Here is a 16962-nt window from a genome sequence, read left to right as displayed (position 1 = left end):
GAGGTGCAAATGTACCTTTAGGTTCCATCTACAGCTTAGGGGGGAGGAAGTATGGGAGGAGAGTGCTTTGGGCTTATCTAGCTTTTGATTTATGATTTGCCATGTGGGCCTGAACCACATTCAGGAAACTATTTACGTCTGTCCACATACGGCACCTAAACCTTCAAATTAGAAAAAGCTTTTCTAGGCTGAACTGGAAGGGACTTATGTGCCTAAGCATGCTTTAAATTATGTACCATTAATTACTGATGGCTCCTAATGAGTAAGTGTCTTTTATTCTGGTCTGTTTACTACTGTTGAAAAATTGTGTATAGCCCCTGCAGCTAGGTACTAAATCATAAATTAATGTCTAGATATACTAGAAAAGGATTTGACCCACAAGCTAACAATTCCTTTTCAGTGTATGCCAGTGGTTGAAAGCTGTGCTGTGTCACAAATCATGTGGCTGTTTTTTTTTTAAAAAAAAAGCCCAAACTGGCTGAGAACTTAAGTTGGATGATAACACACTGCAAGCCCTAGTGATGTTCTGAACAAGAGCCCTCAACCACAGTTGTAGCTGTTTCCATCACTTCATGCGGACAGCTATAGACATGTATCATGGACTCCCATAAAGACACTGGATTTAAGGTTTACTAGAACCATCTGTACCCACTAACTCTCCTTTGTCCTCTGATGGGGAGCTGTTAACTGCCTATTTCACCTTGAATGGTTTCTTGTAATGTGTTAATTCCTTTGCTTAACAATTTGTTTTACCTTGTATTTAGCTGTGACCCTAAGTGCTTGTCTGCACTTAGGGTACGTCTACACTTACCTCCGGGTCCCGCGGCAGGCAATCGCTGTTCTGGGATCGATTTATTGCATCTGGTCTAGACGCGATAAATCGATCCCGGATCGATCCCGGAAGTGCTCGCTGTCGACGCCGGTACTCCAGCTCAGCGAGAGGAGTACACGGCATCAACGGGGGAGCCTCCCTGCCGCGTCTGGACCCGCGGTAAGTTCGGACTAAGGTACTTCGAATTCAGCTACGTTATTAACTGCAGCACTTGTGCCCCTGCAGCACTTAGTGAAGGTGCTCCCTGTGCTGACAGGAGAGCATCTCCAGGGTAGGTACTCCATCTCACGGAGAGGCAGAAGCTATGTTGATGGGAGAAGCCCTCCTCTCACCATTGCGCTGTCTACACCAGGGCTTATGGTGGTATAACCGTTGCTCAAGGGTGTGTATTTCTCTGAGTGACTTCGGCTACATCTACATTGTACACCTTACAACAGGCAGTGTAGCCACTCTGTCGCCGGGAGAGCTCTCTCTCAAGGACAAAATAAAACCACCCCCGACAAGGCGCAGTAGCTTCATTGCCAAGAGAGCGGCTCCTGACAATGAAGCTCTGTCCACACCAGCACTTTGCATCATTAAAACTTGTTGTTCAGAGGGTTTTTTTTTTCCACACCCCTGCGTGACAAAAGCTTTAACACGGAAAGTGCTAGTGTAGACAAAGCCTGTTATACTGACAAATCGGTATTTGTAGACCAGGGCTAAGTACCTTTCCTAAACCTAAAGAAGAGCTCTGTATAAGCTTGACTTTCACCAACAGACATTGCTCCAATATTACCTCACCCACCATGTCTTTCTGCAGATATAAGGTTCAGAGTGACATGCATAGTTAAAAAGGAGTACTTGTGGCACCTTAGAGACTAACAAATTTATTAGAGCATAAGCTTTCGTGGGCTACAACCCACTTCTTCGGATGCATATGCATCCGAAGAAGTGGGTTGTAGCCCACGAAAGCTTATGCTCTAATAAATTTGTTAGTCTCTAAGATGCCACAAGTACTCCTGTTCTTTTTGAGGATACAGACTAACACGGCTGCTACCCTGAAACATGCATAGTTGACAATCCTGGAATCTTATAGTGGAGATTTCCAGGAACTTGCCCATCCTCACCCAGACACCTTGCATTAAACCTCCATGAGAGACTAATATGGCAGTATTGAGTATGTAAAACTTGCATGGAATTGTCCACTGCTGGATCTGCCTCACATCCCCAGAGGCCAGACAGTTCCGTTAGTTGAGAAGACCTAGGCCTACATTCTGAAGCAGAGATGCAAGAGTCCTACAATGGAAGTCAAGGCTACAAAACCTAGTTGGTGTTCTGCAGTGCTCAACCTACAGCAGCCAGAGCCAGGAGATGGGATTGTGGGGCTTGCCTGACACGACCACATTGCAAACCTGCTCCCTGACTTAACTCACTGTAAATACTATCTCCTGGACCTCTTACTCTTTCAATACTGCAACTCTTGGGATGCCACACTTCCGATGTATAAAAAAACAAATGTAAATCAACTCTAGATGCCACCTTATATTGTGTATCTGAAAGTCTTAAAAATGAGGAGGTAAGCACATAATGAACTTCATAAATGGGAAACTTAGGCACAGAAAAGTTACGTACATACCTTCCCCCAACTCTCTCAAAACATCCGTTCTGGATTTTAAAATTGTCAGATGGAGAATCCACAGCACCCCTTGGTCAATTGTTCCATTGGTTAATTAAAAAGGTCAAGAGGAACCAGATGCCATCCCCCCCAGGACAGTTCCACTAAATCTTGAGCAATGCCTGGAAGGTTACTATGAGGTTTTTACTCATTTCTTTCCTAGCGCTGTCTGTTTCTTTCCATGCTCCACCCTTTCCAAATAGAGTCCAGTTTAGCTGACCATTTAAAAAAAATCCACTCTTGTGTCACTGCTGTCATCAGAAAGCTAAACTGAAGACAACTTAGCCAACTGCAGTAAGAGGTTGGTGAGGCTGAAGAGTCTAATACATTGCTTGCTGAGCCTACAGTGTTTTCCATGAGCCAAACTACAAAAGTGGAAAGACAGACACAGCTTACATGGATCTGAACCAGGCACTGATATGGGGCTTAAAGGAAGGCAGAAGTACAACAGCATAGAAGGGAGCATTTAGCACCCAGGCCAACGTGGAAGGGAAAATGCTGACAATTTAAGTGCGTTTCCCTTCCCCCTCGTTGCACCAGATTATATAAATCACACTTACAAATAAACCCAATGTCTGCTTCCACTGCAGAAGAACAGATTTTCCAGATAAGTTTACTGAAGTATGGAAGCACAAGGGGAAAAAAAAGTCAGTTAAACTACCTGCATGTATAATCTATTTTCTTTAATGATGTTTTACTGTACAGCGATTGGGGAAAAAAACAATGATTTTCAATACAGAAGGCCACGGTTGTAACTATTTCCTGAAGCTGTAAGAACAGAATTGCAGTTGGCAGATGTCTTCTCACTTATCGATGAATTCACAGCACTAAAGAAACAAGTTCTTCGTATCAATCAATATCCACCAATTCAACTTCAAAAAAGAGCTTTGCATTTGGAGGAATCCTGTTTGCACAAGAGTTAAAGACATTTTAACACAATCCAGTTGGATGTATAAACTGGCTAGACATATCTTGTGATTTACTCCCCGCTGTTCAACTTGACACTTCAGTTTGACATTTCAGTAACCTCTGGCAAGAAAGTTTTCACCTCCACTAGTTTACATACTAAACCCAAGCTATTAAATCACTCACTATATCTGTAACATGGCAGTGATCATATGAAACACTCAGTGCCAACTGTTTGGCAGGCAGGTTTCACAAGGTGTTAATGAAATGCTTGTGGCATGAGACTTTCCCCCTCGGAAAGCCCAGCTAGGGTAGTGAGGGAAGCAGGTCAGGCGGATAAAGCCATAAGTCTTCCCCATTTTAGGGGACTATTAATGGTGCTGATTCAGCTTCTAGGAGGAAGAGGGGGGAAAGTGGCACAAGATTCTGGACAGAGCATCGACATGTCTCATTGGCAGGTCCAAAAAGAGCCACAAAGCAGGAGCAAGGGGAGAACTGTAGCCTCCAAACAGTCATGTCAGCCAGAGGGTGAGCACTGCTGGGAGTCCGGCCAAGCAGTTTTGCAGGGGGGTTCCTGTCTACTTTCCATTAGTTCTGGGAAAGGGGGACAAGGTGAGAGGCTGGAGACAAAGAGGGGGCATTTTCCCTTTCTCCCCATCCTACCAGCAGCACAAAAATCTAGCAAGGAACAGAGCCAAGGAGGATGTAGGGAGTGTTCAGCAGGTCAGCCCACTCCCATTTGCTCCTTGTGTCCTCTGTCCAGAGGCATTCTGGAACATAAGCACAGCTGAATCGCAATATTTCCTCTTCTCGTAACTGCTACTGAAGCAACGGCAGCAGACTTCTCTCTTTCTCCCACCTCCTGACTGGTAAGAACATAAGAACGACCAGACTGGGTCAGACCCGTGGTCCATGTAGCCCAGTCCTCTGACGGTGGTCAGTGCCAGAGAGAAAGAACAGGTAATCGAGTGATCCAGCCCGTCATCCACTCCCAACTTCTGGCAATCAGAGGTTTAGGGTCACCCAGAGCATGGGGTTGCATCTCTGACCATCTTTTAACTAGGGTGACCAGGTGTCCCATTTTTAAAGGGACAGTCCCATCTTTAAGCACCCCCTGCAGGTGTCCTGACTTCTTAAAAAACAGGCAAATTGTCCAGTATTTTCTGTCTCCCATCCCCATCAGTACTGGCGAGTCCTGCTACTGGCCAGTTCACTACTCACCAGATGCCAACCCACCCATGGCAAGTGTGTGTGTGTGTGTGGGGGGGAGGGGGGGCCAGCGATGAGGGTGGCTGTGCAAGGCTGGTGGTGGGGCAAAGATGCAGTGCACAGGGCCCGCCGCTCCCCCTGCTGCATGCTGGCTCTCGGCCAGGAGGGACCCACCCCCCATCCTGTTCCGGATGGCACGTGCTGCAGTAACTGGTGAGTGGGGGCAGATGTCAGGTAGCAGCCAGTTACGTCACCTCTGCTGCCCACCCACTGGTCCTTTACATGCTCCCCCTCTCGCTATCCTCTCCCTGCTTCCCCCATATCCTCCCCAGTGGGGCGCGTGCCGCTCCCAGCGCTGTGCCGAGAACCAACCCCTGGTTGGAGCACGCAGCTCACCAACAGCCTGGCCAGGAGGCGCCTTCCTTCCCCCACTGCCTCTGGCTGGGCCGGTGCCCCGGGAAAGACCAAGACCCTCCAGCCTAGAGCACTGGCCAGGAGCCGAGCCCTGCATGTGCCAAAGCCCCACACAGCACTGGCACAGGGCAGCCTCTCCACTCCTCAGCAAAGCCCTGGAGTGGGGGGACAAGCGATTTCCAGCCTGAACCTGCAGACTCTGCAGTAGCCCTGCCAAGCAGGGACTTAGCAAACTCTTCACCCACCCACCCCTGCCCTGGGTCCTGCCCCCCAGGCAGTGTGGGGCTGCTCCGTCCCCTAGGCACCCTTCCCTGCTGAGCCACCTGTCTGGCTGGGTTTGCTGAAGCCCCTGCAGTCAGGTTCCCTGGGCCCTGGTGCACAATGCAGCCTTAGGGATTAACCCCTTCCTGCCCACGCTGTAGCCAGGGGATAGAGTGTGGCTGGGTTATGTTGGTGGCCAGCAGCAGCCTGGAAGTGTCAGGTGCCTTTCAACACTGTGCAGGCAGGAGAAGAGATGAGCTCTGTAAAGACTCAGGCCAGGTCATCCCTCGCCCACAGCCGGATGCAGTTCCTATCCCTTCCCTCCCGCACAGTGCTGAAAGGCTGCTGCTGGCTCCATTCTGGTGTCAACCCTGGCAGATATATGGGGGGAAGGGGAGGCATGTGGCCCTGCGTGCCCCCGATGTGTGCCAGGTACCTGGAGAGGCGGGTCTGTCCCGAGGGCCCAGCCAGGCATTGAGGGCGGAGAGGGCCGGGCAGGGAGGGCCAGGTCGGTTGGTCGATCACCCCACTTCCCACCCCATGTGAGAGGGGTGTACGGGAGTGTGTGTATGTGTGTGACCTCTCCCCATGTGAACCCTAAAGCTTTAAAGATAAGAAAGTAAATAAAAAGAATCCAACTCCGCCGTATTTCTTTTTAACGGGCTCAGTCAACTGGATGTTAATCTGAATGTTTGTACTGCATAGTTCTGACTGATTGCCATTGAACTCGCTTGAATACGCGTTATTTTACCAGGTGTCCCGTATTCAGCATAGGGAAATATGGTCACCCTACTTAAACCAGCTACTGATCCATGAGAGAACCTTCCCTCTTGTCTCATGACAGCTTATGAGCCCGTGATGAGGAATCTTGTCAAAGGCTTTCTGAAAATCCAACTACACTATGTCCACTGGATCCCCTTGTCCACGTTTGTTGACCCCTTCAAAGAACGCTAATAGATTAGTAAGACGTTATTTCCCTTTACAGAAACCATGTTGACTTTTGTCCAACAATTTATGTTCTTCTATGTGTCTGACAATTTTATTCTTTACGATTGTTTCAACTAATTTGCCCGGTACTGACGTTAGACTTACCGGTCTGTAATTGCTGGGATCACCTCTAGAGCCCTTTTTAAATATTGGCATTACATTAGCTAACTTCCAGTCATTGGGTACAGAAGCCGATTTAAAGGACAGGTTACAAACCATAGTTAACACTTCCGCAATTTCACATTTGAGTTCTTTCAGAACTCTGGGGTGAATGCCATCTGGTCCCGGTGACCTGTTACTGTTAAGTTTATCAATTAGTTCCAAAACCTCCTCTAGTGACACTTTCTCAGATTTGTCACTTACAAAAGACAGCTTAGGTTTGGGAATCTCCCTAACATCCTCAGCCATGAAGACTGAAGCAAAGAATTCATTTAGTTTCTCCGCAATGACTTTATCGTCTTTAAGCGCTCCTTTTGTATCTCGATCATCAAGGGGCCCCACTGGTTGTTTAGCAGGCTTCCTGCTTCTGATATACTTAAACATTTTGTTATTACCTTTGGAGTTTTGGGCTAGCCGTTCTTCAAACTCCTTTTTGGCTTTTATTACATTTTTACACTTAATTTGGCAGGATTTATGCTCCTTTCTATTTACCTCACTAGGATTTGACTTCCACTTTTTAAAAGATACCTTTTTATCTCTCACTGCTTCTTTTACGTGGTTGTTAAGCCACGGTGGCTTTTTTAGTTCTTTTACTGTGTTTCTTAATTTGGGGTATACATCGAAGTTGGACCTCTATTATGGTGTCTTTGAAAAGCGCCCATGCAGCTTGCAGGGATTTCACTTTAGTCACTGTACCTTTTAATTTCTGTTTAAGTAACCTCCTCATTTTTGCATAGTTCCCCCTTTTGAAATTAAATGCCACAGTGTTGGGCTGTTCAGATGTTCTTCCCACCACAGGGATGTTGAATGCTATTGTATTATGGTCACTATTTCCAAGCGGTCCTGTTATAGTTACCTCTTGGACCAGCTCCTGCGCTCCACTCAGGACTAAATCTAGAGTTGCTTCTCCCCTTGTGGGGTCCCGTACCAGCTGCTCCATGAAGCAGTCATTTAAAGTATCGAGAAATGTTATCTCTGCATTTCGTCCTGAAGTGACATGTTCCCAGTCAATATGGGGATAATTGAAATCCCCCACTATTATTGAGTATTTTATTTTGATAGCCTCTGTAATCTCCCTTAGAATTTCATCATCACTATCACTGTCCTGGTCAGGTGGTTGATAACAGATCCCTACTGTTATATTCTTATTAGAGCATGGAATTACTATCCATAGAGATTCTATGGAACATGTGGATGCATTTAAGATTTTTACTTCATTTGATTCTACATTTTCTTTCACATATAGTGCCACCTTTCCCCCCCCCCATGACCTGTTCTGTCCTTCCGATATATTTTGTACCCCAGAATGATTGTGTCCCATTGATTGTCCTCAGTCCACCAGGTTTCTGTGATGCCTATTCTATCAATATCCTCCTTTAACACAAGGCACTCTAGTTCACCCATCTTATTATTTAGACTTCTAGCATTTGTGTACAAGCACTTTAAAAACTCATCACTGTTTATTTGTCTGCCCTTTTCTGATGTATCAGATTCTTTTTTACGTGAATGTTTCTTGTCTGATCTGGCCCCTACTTTATCCTCTTCCATCCTCACCTCCTGACTAAAACCTAGAGAATCTCTATCAGACTCTCCTCTAAGAGAAGTCTCTGTCCAATCCACGTGTTCCTCTGCAGAAAATTGGCTTTCCCCCAGCTCTTAGTTTAAAAACTGCTCTACAGTCTTTTTAATGGTAAGTGCCAGCAGTCTGGATCCACTTTGGTCTAGGTGGAGCCCATCCTTCCTGTATAGACTCCCCCTATTCCAAAAGTTTCCCCAGTTCCTAATAAATCTAAACCCCTCCTCTCTACACCATCATCTCAAGCACCATGTTACCAATGTACACCCTGCCAGAAATCCATCTTGGCCTTGGTTATATGTTTCCAGAGGGAAAGATCCTACTGCAAAGAGACTTAAAGAATAACAAATATGTTCCCAAAAGTTCATATTTTCAAGTAAAAGGATACTTGGCATCAGGCTGCCCTTTCTTCCCATAAGCCCATTCAGGTTCAATTTCCAGATGAGCCTTCTCCCCTTTAGTCATCGTCAACAGAGCTTCATCCCACTAAAAAAAAGGATGTTGGAACAGGAACTTCAAAAAAAGGATGTAATTTCCACATTTCCAACTCTATCCTTTTAAGTACCTGGGCTCTGAGCCAGAACACACACCAGTAAACGCTTCCCAGCTTGCAGCTTAACTAACTGCAGATGGCCTTCCAAGCAGCAGTGTTTGACAACTGGATTTTTCCTTTTAAAAAATGAAAATGTTCCCACAGTAACACCTGCTCAAGAGCTGTTCTAGGATTTACTGCCATACAGAACAGTGGAAACTAGTCTCTGAAGTGTATTATCCCCTGATGTGAAGATACTAGTCGGCCGAATCTTTCTTATTTCAATAAGAGTATGAAACTCAGTTTGTTTTCAGAGATTTCACTTATTTTGGGATGTACAGATAAGTTGTTATCCAGCCGGGCTTTATAAAGTTTGATAACTAATTTTATCTCAGTGTTTGTCCCTCCCCATGCCAAACCTCTTAGCTAGTGTTCAGAGTTTAGCACCATATCAGCTTATCACAATGAACAGGTGGTGTTCAGATCTCAGCTGTTTGAGGTGTATGGCAACAATCCAAGCATGGAAGTGTTACAGCAAGAGACTAACGCTTATCACAAAAAACTGAAGCAAGTGTTTCCTTGCAGCAGTGGGCACAAGACCAATGACATTTTGGGGGGTCCCCTCCCCCTCCATGAGTAGCTGTCACAGTACATCCATGCAGAGCCACAGCGGTCGTACACAGCACTGGTGAGGAACCTGATCCTGCACTGAGAAGCCACCAAGTTACTGCTGCCCAGGAACAGATGGGAGGCAAAGAGTAGGGCTGTCGCTAAGCACTTCATTGTAAGAGGACACACCCACATCTCCTCAGACACACCCACGCTGCATCCACACCTGCCCCTATTCTCCAGGCTCTCCAGGATAAGTAGGCAGGCAGTTGTGTAAAAGGCTTGACACATCTGCTTTGCCCAGAGGACTATACCTAATGCTTTACTTAGCTACCCATCGTTTTAAAAGCAGCCTTCATGTGCACTACTGACCATCTGGAGCTCCATGCTGTGCCCTGTGCAAGGATCAAGCTTAAGTACAAAGAACCGTGATCAGCTCTTCAGAGTTCTGAAGTGAAATCCAGACACACAACTGTTCTTCTGACAACATGACACGCACCAGAGTGTGGGGACTTTCAGGATACTGTTTAGCTTGTGTGTTTAGCTTTGACACGAGGGGTGACTGAGTGAGTAGAAGAGGGGCTCTGGTGGGAGACAAGGATATGTCGACTGACTTGTCAGGTTACTGGAACCAGCACATACTGCATTGTGGTACGGCTAGATGCACAAAGGACCTGGATGCCTAGATGCCTCTTTAGGCACAACTGACATTCACAAAACCACCACTCAGCTGCCACCAAATCCTCTAGGCGCCTAAATCACCACTACATGCATAGGTTTCCACTGGTGGGCAAGCTGGTCGGAGCCCTGGCTCAGGCAAGCCTCATCGGATTCCTCTGCATCTCTCGCCAGCAGGGTGTCTGTTATGTATGCTCTCAGCAGACCTAACCTGCATACGACAACCCAGGGCAAAGCTGGGAATTCTGGGGGCTGCCGATCTGTATCAGAATACCCAACAGCTCCGTGGTTAGGGCCCTGAGCTGGCTAGTGTGACGGCCAATCAGCCTGATCTGGAGCAGGGATTTGGGCCCAGGGGCCCCACATCCCAGGAGAGTGCCCTAACCACCGAGCGCCTGACTAGTCTGTGGCAGGTCTATCTCTTCTGTTGGTGCTGGTCCACTGTGTAAAAAAACCTGACTATTCACCGGAGCAGGGACCTGAACCTGACTCCCTAACCATTTGGATACTGAGATACTCACTAACTCTCTCACTGGCCTAATGAATATTAATTATTTATAGAGATAAATCCCTCCCCCCCTCGGGCACTCAACTGGAACATGGGAGACCTGCTCCGAATCAGACAGTGCAGGGATCTGAAAACAGGATCCTTGCATCCCACATGAGTGCCCTGACCACTGGGCTGTTGGCTATAGTGGGGTGGTGGCCTGTCTCTCTCCATATCACAAGGAAAGGCTGATCTCGCTTAGGCCCTGACTCCAGGAGAGGTATCACAGTGGAGAATTCCAAGCAGAGAGAGGTGCCTCCCTTCAGCCTATCAATCAGGTGCCTAAGGTCTGGACCCATGGGGATTAGGCACCTGCATACCACTGTGGATCTGGGCCCTAAGCCCCGGCCCAGATCGCAGCCTGTCGCACGCAGGGGCTCCAATCAAGGCTCACTGTGCTACGTGCAGTACAAATATCTAAAACACTGTCTCTGACCCAAAGATCATACACTCTAATACTGCTGTCCACGGGTTTAGTTATGGAGAGGGCCTAGACTGAAGTTAGATGAGGGCATTTATATAAAAACTGAATATCACATATTACTGGCATAAACTCACTCGCTTCCCCAGACAATCCAGAGAAGCACCCAACAGATGCACACCAAGGGGTAATCCTACAGACTGAGGACTTCATCAGACTTTGACACACTGACAGACTTTATATGGTTTACTTACGCCTCTGATAACTTTTCCTACACCAACTTTGAAGCTTAAAGGTTTGGCTCCTTTTTTCTTCTTTGAACCTGAAAGACACTTGTATATACATTTATTTGGCCAGAGTTAAATCATTAACTAGCTCACACTAACATTTCTGATTAGAATTACCACTATGGTTATGCACCACAAATATCTACTGCACCAAGATATACATTATAGATGAGCTATAAATGGATTTCCCCATGTTTCATGTAATGTAATCATTCGAAATAGCAGCTAAATAGAAAACAATGGGGCAAATTCAGTCTTGATGCAAGTGCCCATAGTTTCTTTAAACCAGTGAAGTTGCACCAGAGCGGATATTGATGTAACGAACAGGGAAGATCTATTTCTATGGAATGTCTGGAGTAGAAAAAGAGATTGTAAAACAATGACCTGAACCTTGCATAGTATTGCAATTACAACCTATTACTTTTAACAGTGCTATAAAACTGCTGCCAAATGTACATTTCTAGCACTTGTCTCCCCCATAAGCTGTGTGTTTTACACACTTATCCCCAAAGCACCTCTGCATTAAACTGATAAATGTTATACAAGCTGTCTGCTTGGCAGCTAAATAAGCTACCACCACTCAGGCTCTGTAGCTACACAGAGTTTTCTGAATTAAAAGTCTTTATCTCTGCCCTTCTGCAGAGCCACAGGCCTGACTAAATCAGTATCTCTCACATTATCCATGGCCTGGAAATACTATACTTAACCTATGGCAAGATGCAGGGATCATGTTATAAAAGTGAGTCCTCAGAGAATACCCTGTTTTCTCTCTTGGAAAGATTCATCCCAAGAACTGACAGCAAGAAGACCCTGATCTCAACAGGACACAAGAGCAGAAGCAGTTTCTGAGCACCCAGGCCAGTCAAGCCTTTAAGAAGCATAAACATTGTCCAACAAGACAACGTGGTGACTAGCGTTCCAGCTAATTTCTTCCATTCATATGTAATGTAAACCCTCTGAACTCTTTAAACCTGCAAGACCTTGTTATCCGTGTGACCTTACTTGTTTGAATATTGGTATCGAAGACAGTCCCATCCTGTAACTTTCCCGTATACCAGCAATGAACGACATCTCCTTTTTTGGGGAAGTTAGTTTTATCCCCCTTTTTCAGAATTGACTTTGTATATTTTGGTGGACCCTGAATTAAGATAGAAATGGAGAATTACCACAACCTTAATGACTCGTCCCAAGTTACCAACAAAGCCCAAGATGCACCAACTGAAGTTAATTGAGTTTAAGCCACTGAATAAACCACATTCAGATACTAAGGTGAACAGCACCCATATATGCTTTTAAATTAATATAGTCTGTACCATACTTGAGCATCCTTTGGGAAGGAAAGGGTTAAATAAATGTAGTCTATGCCGAACCAAGATTGGTCCTGATGTCAAAGTTATTTAAAAACTTTGGAGAGAAATCTGCATGAGAATGACTACTGGCTCAAAATATGCTGGGTAAGTGAGAAGTTGAATCAAGGTCCCATTTTTTAATCAGATGAGGGTCTTCCAGAAAACTACCAATACAGACTTATGAAGAACAACAATTTATAAATAGACACTTCACAGCAGTCACTTCTGGTGAGAAAGCAAACCAAGAGCACTCAATTTCTCTTTACCAGTTTGTATATGTTAAGTTGATCAGCTCTCTTAACATCACTGAAAGTTTCTTCATTGGGGCTTTGGCCCTCAAATACACCCCTGTCCAGTTAGTGACTATTCCAACAAGAGAGAAAATGCTGAGGGGATACATTGTACCCATAAAAAAAACATTTTGCAGTAATATTAACACTTTCTGCTTGGATACTGCCATCCAACCAAAGATACAACTAGTGAATGTTTGTCCGCCATATCACTTCACTTCCAAGAGCTGTTCTGTTCAGCTTAAACAATTTCAGAATCAATTTCTGGATCCATTCCAGGCTGCACACTCTTAGTAATCCCCCTCAACCCAGCCCACTCAAATTCTCTACCTTGTATCATTCAAGGTTCCAAAAGCATTTGTTCTACTACATAGGCCAGTAGTTCTTAACCTTTACTGCAGCCTGCAGCCCTTTCGTTCTCAAAATATGTCCTCGCATCCCTTATCAAAAATCAAAATATCTTCTCGCACCCCTAAAACCTAGATATATTTTTGTTTGTATATTACAGTAATCATTAAAAAAATTATAATGTTAATAAATACACAGTTTGATGAAACAAAGTAGTTGTACTTACATGCCTGTGCTTAATTGTAGTTGTACTTATGTGCCTGTGCTTAATTTGTGTTTTTGATGATTTACCTTCTAAAATAATCTGGCATGTCTCGCACCCCCAGAAAGGGCATCTCACACCCCCAGCAGGTGTGTGCACCCCAGGTTAAGAACCACTGACATAGGCAGTAGTCCTAATCTAAGAAAGAGTAGTTTTCTATACAAACCTCATCAACAGTCTCTTCAGGCTTAGTTTCTTTTGTCTTGTCTTCATCAATCTTGATATTCTTTACCTGTTCCGTCACTTTATCTGCACTCTCTGTGCCTTTAAAGCGCTGTAAGGAAAGCATTTATCATTACCTGCTACATAATAGGATAGGAAATCCTTCAGTAGGTTGTCAAAAATCTACTTTACAGCTTTTATATACTAAAGGACCAATTCTGGAGGGGAAACAACCATGGATTCCAATAGTCAGCAGTATTAAGGCTCTACAATGTAATTGAAATACGAGACAAGGGGAGTGAGGTAATATCTTTTATTGGACCAACTTCTGTTGGTGAAAAAGAAGCTTTCAAGTACACAGAGTTGTTCTTCTGATCTAGGAAAGGTACTTAGAGTGTCACAGCTAAATACAAGGTGGAACAGATTGTTTAGCATAAGTAGTTAACACTGTTCCAGTCATAAGACAAAGAAGGGGGATTAGTGGGTTACAGAATGTTGTAATAAGCCTGGAATCCAGTGTCTTTATTAGGACCATGATTTTTTTAATGTCTAGCAAAATTATGAATTTAAGCTCCCAGGCTCGTCTTTTGAAGGTGTTGTACAGGTTTCCTTTGAGGATGAGGACTGAGGTCAGATACGGGGTGATCATGTCATGAAAAGTGTTTGCCCACAGGTGATCTTTTATAATTTTTCTGTGAGAGTTCATTCAAGAGAATAGCGACTGTCTGGTTTCACCTACATAGTTGTTATTGGGGCATTTAGTGTACTGAATGAGGTACGCCGTCTGTTGTGATAGGCATGTGTAGGATTCAGGGATCTTGAGAGATGTGTTGTGGGAGGTACTAAAGGGCCACTTCACCTTGAATGGTCTCGTAGATTAGAATACGTAACTACTTATGCTAAACAATCTGTTCTACTTTGTATTTAGTTGCAATGCTCCGAGTACCTTTCCCAAACCTGAAGAAGAACCTGTATAGCTTGAAAGCTGGCCTCTTTCACCACTAGAAGTTGGTCCAATAAATATATTACCTCACCCACCCTCTCTCTCTAATAACCTGGGATCAACGTGGCTAAAACACTGCAAACTGAAAGTTATTTAAATATGTATAATGATGCAGGATATTTATAAAGGATAAAAGATGTCACACTGTTTCTGACAACTGAAGATGCACAGGACGTATTTGCATGACTAATTATCTTAATTTGCTTCAAAGGGCATGCACAATCAAAATATGTTCCTCTAGATCGGGGGTTCTCAAACTGGGGGTCGGGACCCTTCAGGGGGTCGCAAGCTATCAACCTCCACCACAAACCCTGCTTTGCTTCCAGCATTTATAACGGTGTTAAATATATTAAAATGGGTTTTTAATTTATAAGGGGGGCTGCACTCAAAGGCTTGCTATGTGAAAGGGGTCACCAGTACAAACGTTTGAGAACCACTGCTCTAGATTAAAAAATATATATATATATATATACACACCAAGTGTCAGCTATCAAACTTCATCCGTGTTGGTGTTATTCTGTGAATTGTGGTAATACCCTTTTAAAAAATTCTATCAACTTGATTTTTTTTCAACTAAAGTGAGCAAGTAGTGTTTCTGATAGCACACTCTATAAATAACATGCACATAATTTTTAAGTTATTTTTATCAAATATCTGGGTGTTTCTGTTCCCTTAATGATGTTCAGAAGGCCCTTTATTGAGATCTGAAAGCAGTATCAGACTCTTTCCCCTCTAGCCCCTTCCTCTGTGACCACACACTATCTATCTCTTCAGTTCCAATTTTGTTGCTGTTGTTATTAGCAAAAGTGTGTATGTGAGAGGAAGAACAAACGATCAACAAATGATGGAATTGACTATAGAGAGTCCTGTCAAACGCATAAAGAGAAGGACAGAGACAAATCTCATTTTTCTGTTACAAATGACTGCCTTAGGAGTCACAACAGGCACACACTATTCCAATGCAAGTGTGATTGTGAAGTTGACAGCATCCCTTTAAATAGATGAATACTATTTTCCCACACAAACGAAAAAGTAGCAAACATTTTGCTCAAACTTTCAAAAACAAAAATATGCTTCAGCTACAGAAAAATTCAGCCAAACAGGCAAATGGTTGGAGAACATGAAAATGAGGCTAGAGCGAAAACCATCTGTGTTCTCAGGTCACAAGCAAGCACTACTAGGCGGGGCTCTTTGTCCCACACAGGCCCAGGAGAGGCAGGTACCCACCTGAGTTTCAAAGAGCTGGTTATAGGCCGTAACTAACTGGTCCTTGGTCGCAGTCTTGGCCACGTTTTTTATTTGCCCCAGTAACTTGTGTTCTGCAAGAAACTAGAGACAAGAGGGGGAAATTTAGCTGAGTTGCCAGGGCTTTCCGTGTCAAACACGTTGCCCACAGTCTGCCCCGAAAGGGCCCTGGGGTGCTGGCATCGCTGGGGGTGGCAGGTTGCACTCGGGGAGTTGGGGGCTCTCACAGGATGGACCAGTCACACCCTTCGGGTGCCCGGGTGGTGCCCGGCCAGGGGTGTCATGGGGTGGAGTGGAGAGACGGGGCAGCCTAGGGAATGAGGGGGGGGTCATGGAATCTAGCCAAGGTAGAGATGGAGGTGGTCATAGGGTCCTGCTGGGGTGAGTTAGGGGGTGTGGGCTGGGGAGGATCATGGGGTCCGGCGGGGGGGACGGGCTGGGGCGGATCGTGGTGTCTGGCCAGGGTGAGGTGTGGGGCTGGGGCGGATCGTGGGGTCCGGGCGGGGTGAGGCGGGCGGATGGGGGGGCTGGGGCGGATCGGGGGGGGCTGGCCGAGCTTTGCGCAGCTACCCTCAGGCGCTCGCGGGAGCGGCCCGCCGCGAGCCCCGCGCCCCTCCCCCCCCCGTACCGCCTGCGCCGCGAGCCCCGCGCCCCTCCCCCCCCGTACCGCCTGCGCCGCGAGCCCCGCGCCCCTCCCCCCCCCGTACCGCCTGCGCCGCGAACCCCGCGCCCCTCCCCCCCGTACCGCCTGCGCCGCGAACCCCGCGCCCCTCCCCCCCCGTACCGCCTGCGCCGCGAGCCCCGCGCCCCTCCCCCCGTGCCGCCTGCGCCGCGAGCCCCGCGCCCCTCCCCCCCGTACCGCCTGCGCCGCGAGCCCCGCGCCCCTCCCCCCGTACCGCCTGCGCCGCGTGCTCCTGCAGGAACTTGATCAGGTCCTTCTTGGGCAGCGCCTCGCTGCGCAGCTCCTCGGCGCTCCACTGCCGCGGCGGGGCCGCCGCCATCTTGCTGCGCCGCGCCCCCCGCTCCGCCGCAGGGGCTCCCGCGCAGCGCGTGGCCGGGTGCAGGGGGCGCGGCTGCGCTGTGCGGACACAGCCTGGGCTTGGTGGGCGGGGCCGAAAGGGTAAGGGAGGTGTCTGGGCTTGGTGGGAGGGGCCGGAATGATGAGGGAGGGGCCTGGGCTTGGTGGGAGGGGCCGGTGGTGTGGGGGAGGTGCTTGGGCTTGGTGGGAGGG

General features: G+C 46.6%; 1 protein-coding gene across 1 annotated transcript; it reads right to left on the bottom strand.

Moving 5' to 3' along the window:
• Window positions 1–3154: 3154 nt before the first annotated feature.
• Window positions 3155–16831, bottom strand: FKBP3 (FKBP prolyl isomerase 3). The gene is made up of 7 exons (XM_065594023.1): window positions 16628–16831; window positions 15714–15815; window positions 13488–13595; window positions 12075–12210; window positions 11040–11107; window positions 8387–8484; window positions 3155–3390 (listed from the first exon to the last, which is right to left on the bottom strand). The coding sequence occupies exons 1-7, from the start codon at window positions 16730–16732 to the stop codon at window positions 3336–3338; spliced, it is 672 nt and encodes a 223-aa protein (XP_065450095.1). The 5' UTR covers window positions 16733–16831; the 3' UTR covers window positions 3155–3335.
• Window positions 16832–16962: the final 131 nt, after the last annotated feature.

This window comes from Chrysemys picta, chromosome 4 (assembly GCF_011386835.1).
Source record: "Chrysemys picta bellii isolate R12L10 chromosome 4, ASM1138683v2, whole genome shotgun sequence".
Taxonomy (NCBI): domain Eukaryota; kingdom Metazoa; phylum Chordata; order Testudines; family Emydidae; genus Chrysemys; species Chrysemys picta.
Note: the sequence above shows the minus strand (reverse complement) of the source record. Positions and strands in the feature narration are given on the sequence as shown.